Raw genomic sequence first — 13297 nt, 5'->3', positions numbered from 1 at the left:
CTTCTGTTCTTACTGGTTCATTAAACTTTGATAACTTCGTGTTTCTGCAAAGCTTGTTGAAATCAGTAATTCTGTTTTAAACACAGATTGGCAACAATCTTAAGGAAAAAATTTTTAATCTGTGTTTCTAGTGGAGACAAAAATCTTTGTGGTTTTATACTCCTGTTAAGTTTACAATTTAAATTATTGCTTACTGATTGTATCAATTTCTGTTTGTTACAGATTCTGAAATGGCAAATGATAATGTTACGGTGGTTGTTGCTGCACCAACCTGAATTGTTTTACCACCAGCAGAGAAACCGAGAAAATTCTCTGGTGTGAATTTCAAAGGATGGCAACAACGAATATTTTTTTGGCTTACCACTCTTGGTCTACAGAAATTTACTAATGAAGTAACTCCAGTGCCTGCTGCTGAAATGCCAGACAAAGAAAAATTCATGATTATTGAAGCATGGAAACAAGCAGACTTCCTATGTAAAGGCTACATTTTGAGTACTTTAGAGGATGACTTATATAATGTCTATAGTGCAATGACAACTTTGAAAGAATTGTGGGATGCACTTGAGAAGAAATATGAGACAGAAGATGCATGCTTGAAAAAGTTTGTGATCGCAAAGTTTTTATACTATAAAATGTCAGATAGTAAAACTGTTTGATCACAAGTACAGAAACTTCAACTTATTTTCCATGATCTGATTGCTGAGGTTATGGTAGTAAATGAAGTTTTTCAAGTGGCTGCAATGATCGAGAAGTTACCTCCTTCGTGGAACGACTTCAAGAATTATCTAAAGCATAAACGTAAGGAAATGAAACTTGAAGATCTTGTGATTTGGCTCAAGATTAAGGAAGATAACAAGACCGCCGAAAAGAAGTCTCGTAAGAGTTTGACAATAATTGGAGTTAATATTGTTGAAGAAGCTCCTATTAAAAGCAAGAAGAGAAAGAAGTCCAACGAATAGAAGTTAGAACAGGCCAAGAAGAAATTCAAGGGCAACTGTTACAACTGTGGTAAGGCTGATCACAAGTTTTCTGACTGTCGTGCTCCAAGAAAGGACAAAGACAAAGACAAAGACAAAGGCGAAAGTCAAGCAAACATTGTGGAAGAGATGGAAAATGCAAATGACCTCTGTGTAATGATCTCGAAGTGCAACTTAGTTGAAAATTCCAATGAGTGAATTCTCGACTCAGGTGCCACTCGACATATTTTCTCTGCAAAAGAAGCCTTTGCAACGTACACTCCTGCTGAGTTCAATGAAGATTTGTTCATGGGGGACACAACAACAACAAAAATTGGAGGAGCTGGGAAAGTTATGTAGAAGATGACATCTGACAAGGTGTTCACTCTGAACAACGTTCTGCACGTTCCTACTATTAGAAAAAATTTAGTTTCTGTTGCACTGCTCGTTAAGAATGGGTTTAAGTGTGTCCTAGTTAGTGACAAAGCTGTAATAAGTAATAATGAGATGTTCTTAGGAGAGGGCTACCTCACTGAGGGCCTCTTCAAACTGAATGTAATGGTTGTTGATAGTATTAATAAAAATTATCACTACTAAAAAAACAGCGTTTAGCGACGGACTATAGCGACGGACTATATTCCGTTGCTATATAACGACGGTTTAACTATGGAATAAATATTTTGTCGCAATAATAATAAGCAATTTTTTTTTAATTCTATAGCGACGGAATGGCGACGGATTGCATATTCCGTCACTATTTATTAGCGCGAAAAGTTGGCGCCTTAATATTTCCTACGAATTTAACAACAGAAGGGCTGCGACAAATTGAATTAATTTTGAACGACGGATTAGCAACGGAAAATTCGTCGTTACAACTTTTAGTATTTATTTATAAATTTTATATTTTGTAGCGACAGAAAAATTCGTCGTTAGTTTCCATTCTAAATAAATCAAAGATGTTTGTTAGCGACGGAATTTAATATGTCGTTAAATCCGTCGCAAAATAAAATAAAAATTTAGGGATAAGTTAGGGCACACAAAAATTCCCTCTCCATTCTACTAACAAAAGCTTTGAGCTCTCCCACTCTCTCTCTCTCTTCGGCTCTTCAACTATTCCTCTTCCCCATTCTTCAAATACGCTACTAATTACTCTTTCACTCTCTTCAATGTGAGAAATCAATGAGTTTCTATCAATTTTCGAATTCAAAATCAAGTGAGTTGTACTAACTTTTGTATACTCTAATTTTGAGTTTATTTTTTGTATATTAAGATGTGTTCTATGGATTTGTGTTGATTTTGTTTGTGGGTTTTGGTAATCTTGAAATATGAGACAAGGGTTCTACTTGGAAGAATGATTTTGCCATAATCGAGTTACACTTTGCAATTAGGGTTTGTTTTAAGAGATTAGTGATATTATAAAAGATGTCAAAATCAGATCTTAACATAATCACTTTTTGTTGTTAGTAATCAACTGTGAATAAGACTACTTTTTTGTTGTTAGTAGTCACTTTTTCTATCTGGGTTTAGCTTGAACAACAACAAGATTCTGCGCAATATCAGGAATACATTTTACTATGCTTGTTGGGTCTTTGAGTTCTATTTTTAACTTCTGTTTGTATTTTTCTATTTTGAAATTGTTAATTTGAAAAGTTTAGTATAGGCATCGTATAACTCGTTTTATGAGAATATATAGTGGTGTTTAAATTCTGTTTTTTTTTTCTATTTTAGAAGGCCTTATTGCAGCTTATGAAACATGTGTGGAGTTTTGTTTCTTCGTGAATGTGTTTGCTGCCTGTTTGTCCTAAGAACAGCTAACCAAGTAAGCTCTCTTTCTCTATCTTATTCTATTTCATTTTTCTTGGTTTGTCAAAGTCATGACTTAAAGAAAAAATGTTTATTTGTGATAGTCGATTAGTAATTTCGATATGTATTTGGTAGCTGATTCAATTATAATTTTTACGTATTGTCAAACATTGTCGAATTAAATACAAGTTAATGAAAATGGTTCAAGAAAGAGAGTTTTAGATAAGAATTAACATTATCAACTTAAAGAAGTTGTTCATAAACTAAACAAAAAATGATTTTCTATTCATACACATAATTAAAGAAATGAATAACAAACAAACAAAAAATGACATCTATTGCCATCAACTTTTTTTTGCCACACACAAGAAAGTAAACAAGAAGAGACTAGCAAAATTTTCATCCAATCTGTACCTAAATTTCTGCAGTAAGTCAATCAAATTTTGGTGTATCTAAAGATTTTTTCCTTGCTCCATATCAAATGAAAGATTCTTCTTGAGTTCTCGTTGTCATACTCTGCTGGATTAGATATAAGTGATTGAGATCTCTGATAGTTAATCAGATTAACATGTCTTTCACAAATTTTAGATTTAATGTAAAGTATGCAAAGTTCAATTTTTCATAGCTATTAAGTAACTGCTTGCTTTCTCTGCTCTACTTCTCTGTTTCTTTTCTTTGTGCTCCTCTATTTATGTAAAGAAATTCACCTGAACAACATACAATGATATTTAAGTTTGTATTTTTTTCTTTTCCACATGGTGTTATTATAGTTTGTGGAGAATATGTGGACCTTTGCTTCTTCGTGAACGTGTTGCTGCTTATTTATCCTAAGAACAACTATATCAAGTTTACGTAAGTTCTACTTAGTTTGTTTAATATTTTGGGTTGTCCATCTTTATGCTTGATGAAACTTTCAGAAGGGAATTGATTGTGAGCAGACATGGGATAATTATGCTATGGTGGTTAATATTTCAAATGTTATACACAGATTTTGCTGACGTTGCAATCTTTCAAGGCTCTCAAATCTCGTCTTGTTCCACTAATTTCACTCGCCCTGCATCCTTCTCTTTTCATCCACCAACTTTTCAGCTCCTCGGTATGATTTTTATTTGGTACTCCATTATATTTACGATCGTAACACTAGAAATTAGTTACTAGCAAGAGAAATGAAATTCAAACCACTTTCTTGATTGTTTGCAGTAATATTTGTATTATCTTTTTGGCATCACACTTTTTGTAACTTTACAATAATTAGAGTACAATACAACAAGTGTAGTACTTATTTTATGATCTAACTTTAGGCTTATAATTATCAAATGACTTGACATTTAATTAGCCTAAACTAGAATTAGTAGTAGAACAAATCATCATATCATTTATGTGTAGGGATTTAAGAGAGTACACTATTTTAAAATAACATTATAGTTGGGTCAAATCATCTAAACTAACTGGACAGTGATAAAAAAAACAAAATGGAGCACTAATAAAGGTATTTCAGTATGAACCTTTCCTTGACATTGCACTTCCTGCAACTTATCATTTTCTTGTTATTGCACTTTTTGTAACTGAAGATTAATAGAATAATATATTTTAAGATAACTGAACAGTGATCAAGAACACTTATATTAACAGAAAAGGCGGCGAATGATTTAAAAAGTGCAAAGATATACTCTTTTTCATAAAGGTATTTTAATCTGATCTTTTCTTTGTAGGACATCCAGATTGTATAACTTATATAAGAGAAATTTCTGATTGTCTTGATTGTTCTAAAATTTATAGGAACATGAGTAATTTGAAGCGTGGTTGGATGTATGAGAGGTTGGATGGACGAGGGGGTATACTCTCCAGTTTTATAACCGGTGTGAATAACTTTATTCAGTATGCATGTTCACAAAAAAATCGTATGAGTGGTGACAACATTAAATGTCCTTGCAAAAAATGTCATAACCTTAAATACATGGATGTTGAAATGGTTAAATATCACCTTTTTCAATACGTCTTTGTTGAGAACTATTTTGTTTGGAAATATCAAGGGGAAGAAGATGCTATTGATGAGATGTATTATGTTAATGATTTGCATGGTGGAACTCAACCTGAATTGGGATATGATAATCCGTACCGACAAATGATTTTGGATGTAGCTGGTCCAAACTTTGATCAAGGTTTGAGTCGACAATTTCAAAGCAATATTGAACATGAGTCATCTCATACTTATGAAACTTCAATGGAGGAGGAGATCAATCCTTCAATAGAGGAGGCGTCTGATCTTCCAATGGAGGAGGAGCCTAATCCTGAGTCTCAAAGATTTTATGATTTACTACATGCCGCTGATGCAAAATTGTATCCCGGTTCCTCCGTCTCTCAACTTGACGTTGTCTCTAGGATGTTAAACATTAAAATGGAGAACAACATGTCACAGAGAGGTTACAACCAAATGATGCAATTGTTGAAAGATTCTTTACCTGAAGATAACATAGTGCTTGATAACTATTATCAAACAAAGAAATTGGTGCGTAGCTTGGGTTTGCCAGTTGAGAAGATTGATTATTGTGAATCAGGATGTATGTTATATTGGGGCGATGATGAGAACCTTACATCTTGTAAATTTTGTGGCAATCAGAGGTATAAGCGTCGTGTAGGCTCTCGTAAGCGGAAATTGGTCCCTTATAAGAAAATATATTATTTTCCTTTGATTCCTAGATTAAAAAGATTATATGCATCTCATGCTACAGCTGCTGATATGAGATGGCATCATGAGCATACACACGACGAAGGAGTAATACGTCATCCATCAGACTCTGATGCTTGGAAACACTTCAATGAAACTCATACCTTTTTTGCCAATGAACCAAGAAATGTAAGATTGGGGTTATGTACGGATGGTTTCCAACCATTCAGTCAGACTGGGAGGAAATACGCTTCGTGGCCAGTGATTGTAACTCCATATAATTTACCTCCAGGAATGTGCATGAAGGAAGCATATATGTTCTTAACTGTCATTATTCCAGAGCCAAACAATCCCAAACATAAAATTGATGTTTATCTGCAACCTCTAATAAATGAGTTGACCTTGTTGTGGGAGACAGGTGTAGAAGTATTTGACATTTCAAAAAAGCAAAACTTTCAACTAAGGGCAGCTTTGATGTGGACTATAAGTGACTTTCCAGCATATTCTATATTATCAGGATGGAGTACTGCGGGTAAGTTAGCTTGTCCTTATTGTATGGAGGAGACATAATCCTTTAGATTAGAACATGGTAGAAAAACATCTTGGTTTGACAGTCATAGGATGTTTCTTGACCAACATCATCCTTTCCGGAGAGATCGTAAAAACTTTTTTAAAGGCAAGACTGTCAAAAGATTTCCACCACCTTACAAAACAAGAGAGGAGATTTTGAACCAAATTTGTGACTTAGGGATAAGGAAAGTAACTGAGTTAGATGCAGAAGAGGTTAATCGAAGAATATGTAAGTCTTGTGGATGGAAAAAGCAAAGTATCTTTTGGGATTTGCCATATTGGAGTTCTAACATGATTCGACATAACCTTGATGTCATGCATATTGAGAAAAATGTCTTTGATAATGTATTTAACACGGTTCTTAATATTGTTGATAAAACCAAAGACAATTCACAATCACGTTTGGATATGGTAAACTATTGTGATCGACCTCAGTTGGCAAATGATTCAAATGGTAAATACCCCAAAGCTGTATACACAATAGACAAGGAAGAAAAAGCTATCTTGTTTAATTGGGTCAAAGATTTGAAATTTCCAGATGGGTATGTTTCAAATTTGGGTAGATGTCCAGACACAAATACAAAAAAGCTATATGGCATGAAAAGTCATGATTGTCACGTGTTCATGCAAAGACTTTTGCCTATTGCTTTTCGTGAATTACTTCCTAGTAATGTGTGGCAAGCACTTACAGAGTTGTGCTTATTTTTTAAAGATTTTACTCTAACCACTCTACGAGTGGATGACATGGAGAGATTGGAAGCAGATATCCCACAAATTTTGTGTAAGTTAGAACGTATATTTCCTCCAGGGTTCTTTGACTCGATGGAACATTTGCCTGTGCACCTACCATATGAAGCAAAGATCGCTGGACCTGTACAATATCGATGGATGTATCCTTTTGAAAGGTAAATGTGAAATTTTATGACAAAATTATGACAAGCATGTTATACTTGGTAATTCTAATATGATGGTACATTCATTTATTATATATTAAGGTACCTTGGAACTCTTAAAAGGATGATTGGAAATAAAGCTAGTGTTGAGGGTTTTATTTGTGAAGCATACTTGATGACAGAGTCAACACTATTATTTTCTCATTATTTTGAACCTCATGTCATGACACGTAATCATAATGTGGACCGTAATGATGATGGTGGTATTACGGAGGATCTTGAAGGAAATCTATCAATATTCACCCATCCAGGTCGACTATGGGGATAGACAAGAAAAAGAAATTTATCACTTGATGAAATCAAGGCCGCTCAAACTTACATATTACTAAATTGTGAAGAGGTTGAGCCATTTGTGAGGTAGTATTTAAAATTTATTTTCACCTAATATTAGAAACATATTAATATATTATGACTTTCTATTTAACTTATTTTGTATTAATGAAGTATGTACGTGCAACGTTTGCAAGAAGAATCTCCCAATTTATCACAGTGTCAGATAGATGAGAGACTTGAGGCATATTTTTCTTTATGGTTTAAGGAATACGTAAGTCTCCAACGATCATTAACTTTGATATAGTAATGTAACCTAAATTGTCTTGTGAATTTAACTAAGTCTTTTTTTAAATAGGTCCGATGCAATCATATAGAGAATAAATTCTTGCGTAGCCTTGCTCATGGACCATTAGTAGGCGCTACATGTCATTCAATGTATTTTGTTAATGGATACAAATTTCATACAAAATGTTATGGTAGCGCTAGATCAACAATGAACAGTGGAGTTTGTATCTCAGATCCAAATTTTGGTGATTACTATGGACGGATAAAAGAGATTATACAAGTGGAATACCGTGAAGAACTTTTAAAGCAAACTGTCTTATTCAAGTGTGAATGGTTTGACCCAACTATAGATGTTGGTGTGAAGAAGCATAATCAATACAAATTGATTGATGTTAACCAACGTCGTCGGTATAAAAAGTATGAACCTTTTATTCTTGCAATGCAAGCAACACAAGTGTGTTATGTCCCATATCCTAGCAAGAAAAAGGACAAGATTGATTGGCTAGCCGTATTGAAGGTTAAACCTCGTAATGTTGTGGAATTACCTGATGAAGAAGTGGCACCAACTCCAGAACTGAATGTTCCATTTCAAGTCAATGAAGTTGAAGTCCATGAGATAGATATGAATGTTTCTGTTGATGAAGAAATACTCTTACATGATTTAAATGGGGGTGTACTTGAAATGGAAGAACCCATTGATGGGTTACATCCAAAGTATCATGAAATCCCTGGAGAATCTATAGAGGAGGAGTATGAAACTGAGGAGGAGTATGAATCTGAAGAAACTGAGGAGAATGAGGAAGAATTTGAAGAAGATTTAGATAGTGACTAGTTCTTAATAACAATATGTTATTGTATCTTCAATATTTTTTGAGTGTAGTAATTTTTCATAATATTATTATTCCCTTAGTTTATGTTTTTTTAATGTAATAATATTTGAATGACTTTTTCTTCTATTCGATATGATTAAGAATTTTGTTTTGTTTATTCAACTTGAGATTTCTATTTTTTGATGTTGCCTTTTGTTTTATAGATTTTCCTTAAAAATTGGAGTTCAGCTGGTTATTCTCAACTATTGTGACTTCTTCCTCTTCTCTTCGACTGCTGCAACTAGTAAGGTAAGTTTTCGATAACTTTTTCTTTTTGTTTTCTGTACTATTACGTATTCAGCTTCACTATTGTGGGATGAGTTACTCTTTCTTCTCATGTTCTTTTCTACTTTCTTCACTTCTTAGACGTGCTGTAGTAGCTGCAATGATATCTGTTAGTATTGTTTTTCAGTTGCATTTATTTAGTTGATTATAGTTTTCCTCCCCCTATTTTGACTTTATATGTCTGAAATTTTACTTCGAAAAGACTGTTTAGTCATCTGTTTAAAATCTGCAGGAGATTCTAGCTCTAATTTTTAGTATGTCATATGCATGAAATTTAGTAACATTTGGGCATACTGATGAACTTTATTTAAAAATAATTGATCTTTTACAAGTGTTGATCTTACAATACTTACATATTTTGAAGATATGGCTCGAGGCAGAGGTCGAGGTAGTGCAGGTCGTGTAGGAAAATCCTTAGGTCGCGGTAATTCTGCTATTCCTCCAAAAATGCCTACTGTTCCTATTCCCACAACAGTTAGTCCTCAACAAGGTGGTACAAGTTCTAATATAGGTGGGCTTGATCGTACAAACCAAGTTCAAATACTAGGACCTAGCAGTACACCACCCGTTCAAATGCCAAATCACAATAATATTCCAACCGATGTTGAATCATCTCCTATTACACCTAATGAAAGTAATCAAATAGGAGAGGGTGCATCTACTCAAAGCAGCACAATTGGTGAAGGTGAGTCCAATAATCGTGGGCAGCGGAGAACAGTTATTACTCTTACTCCTACAGGGTTAGTCCATGTTTATAGTATCATTAGTATATATATTTTTAATAAGATACATATGTATTTAAATAATGTCCTGAAATTTATATAGATTGGAGCCTTCTTCGACATGCTCTACTTTCATAGCTAAGTCTTTCAAAAATGAACTTGATCCCAATGGAATCAATTGGAAAGGTGTCTCGCAACCTGTAAAAGATTTTTATTTTGGAGAATTCAAGGTATGTTATTTCATTATAATTGAGTTTAAGAAAGTGATAAACTTTTTATAGATATGATATTAATGTTATTACTTTACAACCTAATTTCAGAAGGAATTCTATTGGGACTCTTCAACTAATGAAAATGCAGTGAAAAGACAATGGGAGATTAAGGCATCACTACGATATAGCGATTTTATTTCCAGAATAAAAAAGAACGGAACTAATCCCGGATATGTAACTGATATTGTGTGGGAAAATTGGATGAGGCTTTGGCAAGCTCCTGAGAATGTTGCGAAGTCAGAAACAAATAAAAAAAATCGTCGTGGAGGAAGAGAAGCTGCTATCGGAACTCATACAGGTGGATCTATCTCTATTGGGGAGCATCGTAAGAAACTTGTAAGTATATATTTCACGCAATATATATTCTTCGACAAAATACATTTTCCTTATCTTCTAGTCATTACTAAAAGTCGATAGTACACAAATAGTAGAAGTGCCTCTTTTTTTTTGTTCAATTATGTTTTGGGACTGTTGTTGCAGTGCATCTGTTTTGGTGCAACATACAATTGTTGTTGATGACACTTTTGCCTATTGTATAGTGTGATGAATGTCTTTAGCTAGAACTGTATGTTGGCTGGAAAAACATAAAAATGAAAGCCCCACATTATAATAGTTGGTTAGAGAAAATAAAAAGTTACAGGGAAAAATGTATAGATTTGAACTTTACATGTAAAAGCTTTGCCTGAATGTGTACAAAGATGTGAACTCTACCAAGATGGCATAAGAAAATGTAGATATATTTTGCCTGGATATTTGGCTAGCGCTAACACGTAATATAGTAAAATTAAGAGAGAGTAGGATGTACATAGACTTTATTTATACCTTTGTGAGATAAGAGATTGTTTCTGATAAATTCTCGGCTTAAAGAAAAATATCCAACACATGAGTATAGGTACATATTAATTGTTCCAAAAATTTTCACCACCAGTACTACCTCTACAAGCTTATAATAGTTAGTTGCCTTAGAATCTATTTTTTATTGTAAGAGCCTTAATGGGTCTTGCTTATAGAAGAAGGGAGCTTAATATTTTAGATTGTCTTGTGACATTGCATGCAATAGATTGAATATGAATAACTTCTTATTATAGAACTTGATTTTTGAATCTGAATCTGAATCTTTTTCTTTGTCACCAAGTACTATTCTGGACAGTTTTTGGCTCGTTTTCACCGATTTTTGAATCTGAAACTTGCATAAGAAAGTTATGAAAGACATCTCAATTCTTACAAATGTTGGTTCCTTCATCTTTAGAGGCACGATTTGAATTGTTAGCATTATTTCTGCCATAGGGGCAACCTCAATTGTGGGTTCCTCACTGAAATTAAATAGACTTTTTGTGTTTATTGAAATACTTTACCTAATTATATCATATTGTTCATAACATAACTGGGGCAATTTTTTTTTTTTGGGTAGGCTATTGAAAAGGGTCGAGACCCAACACCAAGTGAGCTCCATTTGCACGTCCACACACATGATCACGATGGAAAATCTTTTGTTGATGAGCGAGCACGAATTGTTCATGTAAGTAGAATTTATAAAATTATCGACTTTTGACATTCATATTCTTTTTATTTGAAGAAACTTATAGTTAGTATTCTTTATTATAATTTTAATGTCTCTACTTATTGCAGGAAAGATATGAAGAAATATTACGTGAGAAAATTGAGTCTGAATCTGATATTGATCAACGTGACGCATATTATCAAGCTGCAGGTGGAGAAAAGAAGAGAAGAATATATGGTCTTGGAACTCAAGCAAAAAGTTACTATGGACCAAATCTTTGTATCTCTTCTCAATCTGATGTTTCATCATCAATACCACCATCTGTTTCTCAATCTGCACCGATGGAAAATATGGATGAGTTCGTGAAGAAATTGATTCCTACATTGACTGATCACATGATTCCTATATTACTTGAGCGCATACGAGGTGTAACTTCTTTACCATCACATCAATCAGCTGATACTCCTATTGGTGATGCATCATCAGCAACACCTATGGTGCCTAATAAGGTTGTTTCAGATGATGACCATATTTCTTCTCCCTAGCATTAGTTTTTCTTATCTAATTTTTGTTAAAGAAAAACAAATTATGCAGTAACAATTACGAGTTCTAAACATTAGTAATTGCTAGATGTTTGATACTTGGTGTAGATGTTTTGGACTTAATATTAGATGAATATATGTTTTGGTGCACGGGTTATATATGAAGTAACATTTATGTTATATGAATATTTGTTATTATTAGGATGTTTTATAATTTACATTTTCTCTATATTATAAATAAATAAATAAAATGAATAGAAAGAATTATACCTACGACAAATTTAACGATGGAAATTGCGACGAATTTTGGGAATAGTTAAAGAATTAAAATTGGTGACGGATTGCGACAAATATTAATTGGTTGCCAAAAGTTTGCGACGGATTAGCGATAAATTATTTTCATCGTAAAATTATAGGACGACGAATTCATTTATGTAATTTGCAACGATATATATAAATCTAGCGACAAAACTTTCCGTCGCTACCATTTTACTACGGATATCATATGTCGCTAAATCGTCGTTAATCTTGCTACGGAATCAATTTTGCCGTCGCAAAGGGGTTAGCTACAAGCAAAATTATAACGGTCAACATTTCATCGCTAATCCATCGTAAATATAGTTTAGCGACGGATATATGTCTATTGGCGACGGACTTATCCGTCGCTAAACACTGTTTTTTTAGTAGTGTATGTTTCTGTTTACTTATTGGAGTCAAATGATTTATGACATGCCCGTTTGGGACATGTAAATTACAAAGTCTTGTGAAAATTGATTACTTTACAAGTATTGCCTGATTTCAAATGCGATAAATCGAAATGTGAAATTTGTGTGGAAAGTAAGTTTGTTAAACATCATTACAAGTCTGTTGACAGGAATTCAAAACCTTTAGACTTAATTCACACAGATATATGTGATATGAAGTCGACACCATCTCGTGTTGGGAAAAAGTATTTTATAACTTCTATTGACGATTGCACTCGATTTTGTTATGTATATTTGCTTAATAGTAAGGATGAAGCAATTGATGCATTTAAGCAATACAAAAATAAAGTGGAAAATCAATTGAATTTAAAGATAAAAATGATTTGAAGTGACAGGGGTGGAGAATACGAATCTCTTTTTGCTGAGATATGTTTGGAATATAGTATTATCCATCAAACTACTGCACCTTATACACCACAGTCAAATGGTTTGGCTGAACGAAAGAACAAAGCATTAAAGGAAATGATGAATGCCTTGATAATCGGTTCTGATTCACCAAGAAATCTATGGGGGGAAGCCATCCTTACGGCTAACAAGATACTCAATAGGGTAACCCTGTAGCAAAACACAATCGATTCCATGTGAGTTATGGAAAAGAAGGAAACCCAACTTGAAATATTTCAAATTGTGGGGGTGTCTAGCCAAAGTAGAGGTGCCTTTATCCAAGAGGGTGAAAATTGAACATAAAATAGTGAATTGTGTATTTATTGGATATGCTGTGAATAGTAAGGCTTGTCGATTTTTGGTTCACAAATCTGATAATCCTGAAATTCATGTTAATATGGTAATGGAGTCAGATAACGCTGAGTTGTTTGAACACATTTATTCGTATAA

The 13297-nt window shown here is 33.6% G+C and overlaps 2 protein-coding genes across 2 annotated transcripts; both read left to right on the top strand.

The window, feature by feature from the left end:
* Nucleotides 1-4716: 4716 nt before the first annotated feature.
* LOC125823615 (uncharacterized) lies at nucleotides 4717-8340 on the top strand. Its single transcript, XM_049502958.1, has 4 exons — nucleotides 4717-5959; nucleotides 6104-6902; nucleotides 7395-7494; nucleotides 7579-8340. The coding sequence occupies exons 1-4, from the start codon at nucleotides 4717-4719 to the stop codon at nucleotides 8338-8340; spliced, it is 2904 nt and encodes a 967-aa protein (XP_049358915.1).
* Nucleotides 8341-9028: 688 nt separating this feature from the next.
* LOC125823614 (uncharacterized) lies at nucleotides 9029-11702 on the top strand. Its single transcript, XM_049502957.1, has 6 exons — nucleotides 9029-9173; nucleotides 9210-9402; nucleotides 9488-9614; nucleotides 9705-9992; nucleotides 11068-11175; nucleotides 11286-11702. The coding sequence occupies exons 1-6, from the start codon at nucleotides 9029-9031 to the stop codon at nucleotides 11700-11702; spliced, it is 1278 nt and encodes a 425-aa protein (XP_049358914.1).
* The last annotated feature ends 1595 nt before the right edge of the window (nucleotides 11703-13297 follow it).

Source organism: Solanum verrucosum, unplaced genomic scaffold, assembly GCF_900185275.1.
Source record: "Solanum verrucosum unplaced genomic scaffold, falcon-dt-bn FXZP01000093.1, whole genome shotgun sequence".
NCBI classification, from domain to species: domain Eukaryota; kingdom Viridiplantae; phylum Streptophyta; class Magnoliopsida; order Solanales; family Solanaceae; genus Solanum; species Solanum verrucosum.
The sequence above is the reverse complement of the archived record's forward strand: the minus strand, read 5'-3'. Positions and strand labels throughout refer to the sequence as shown.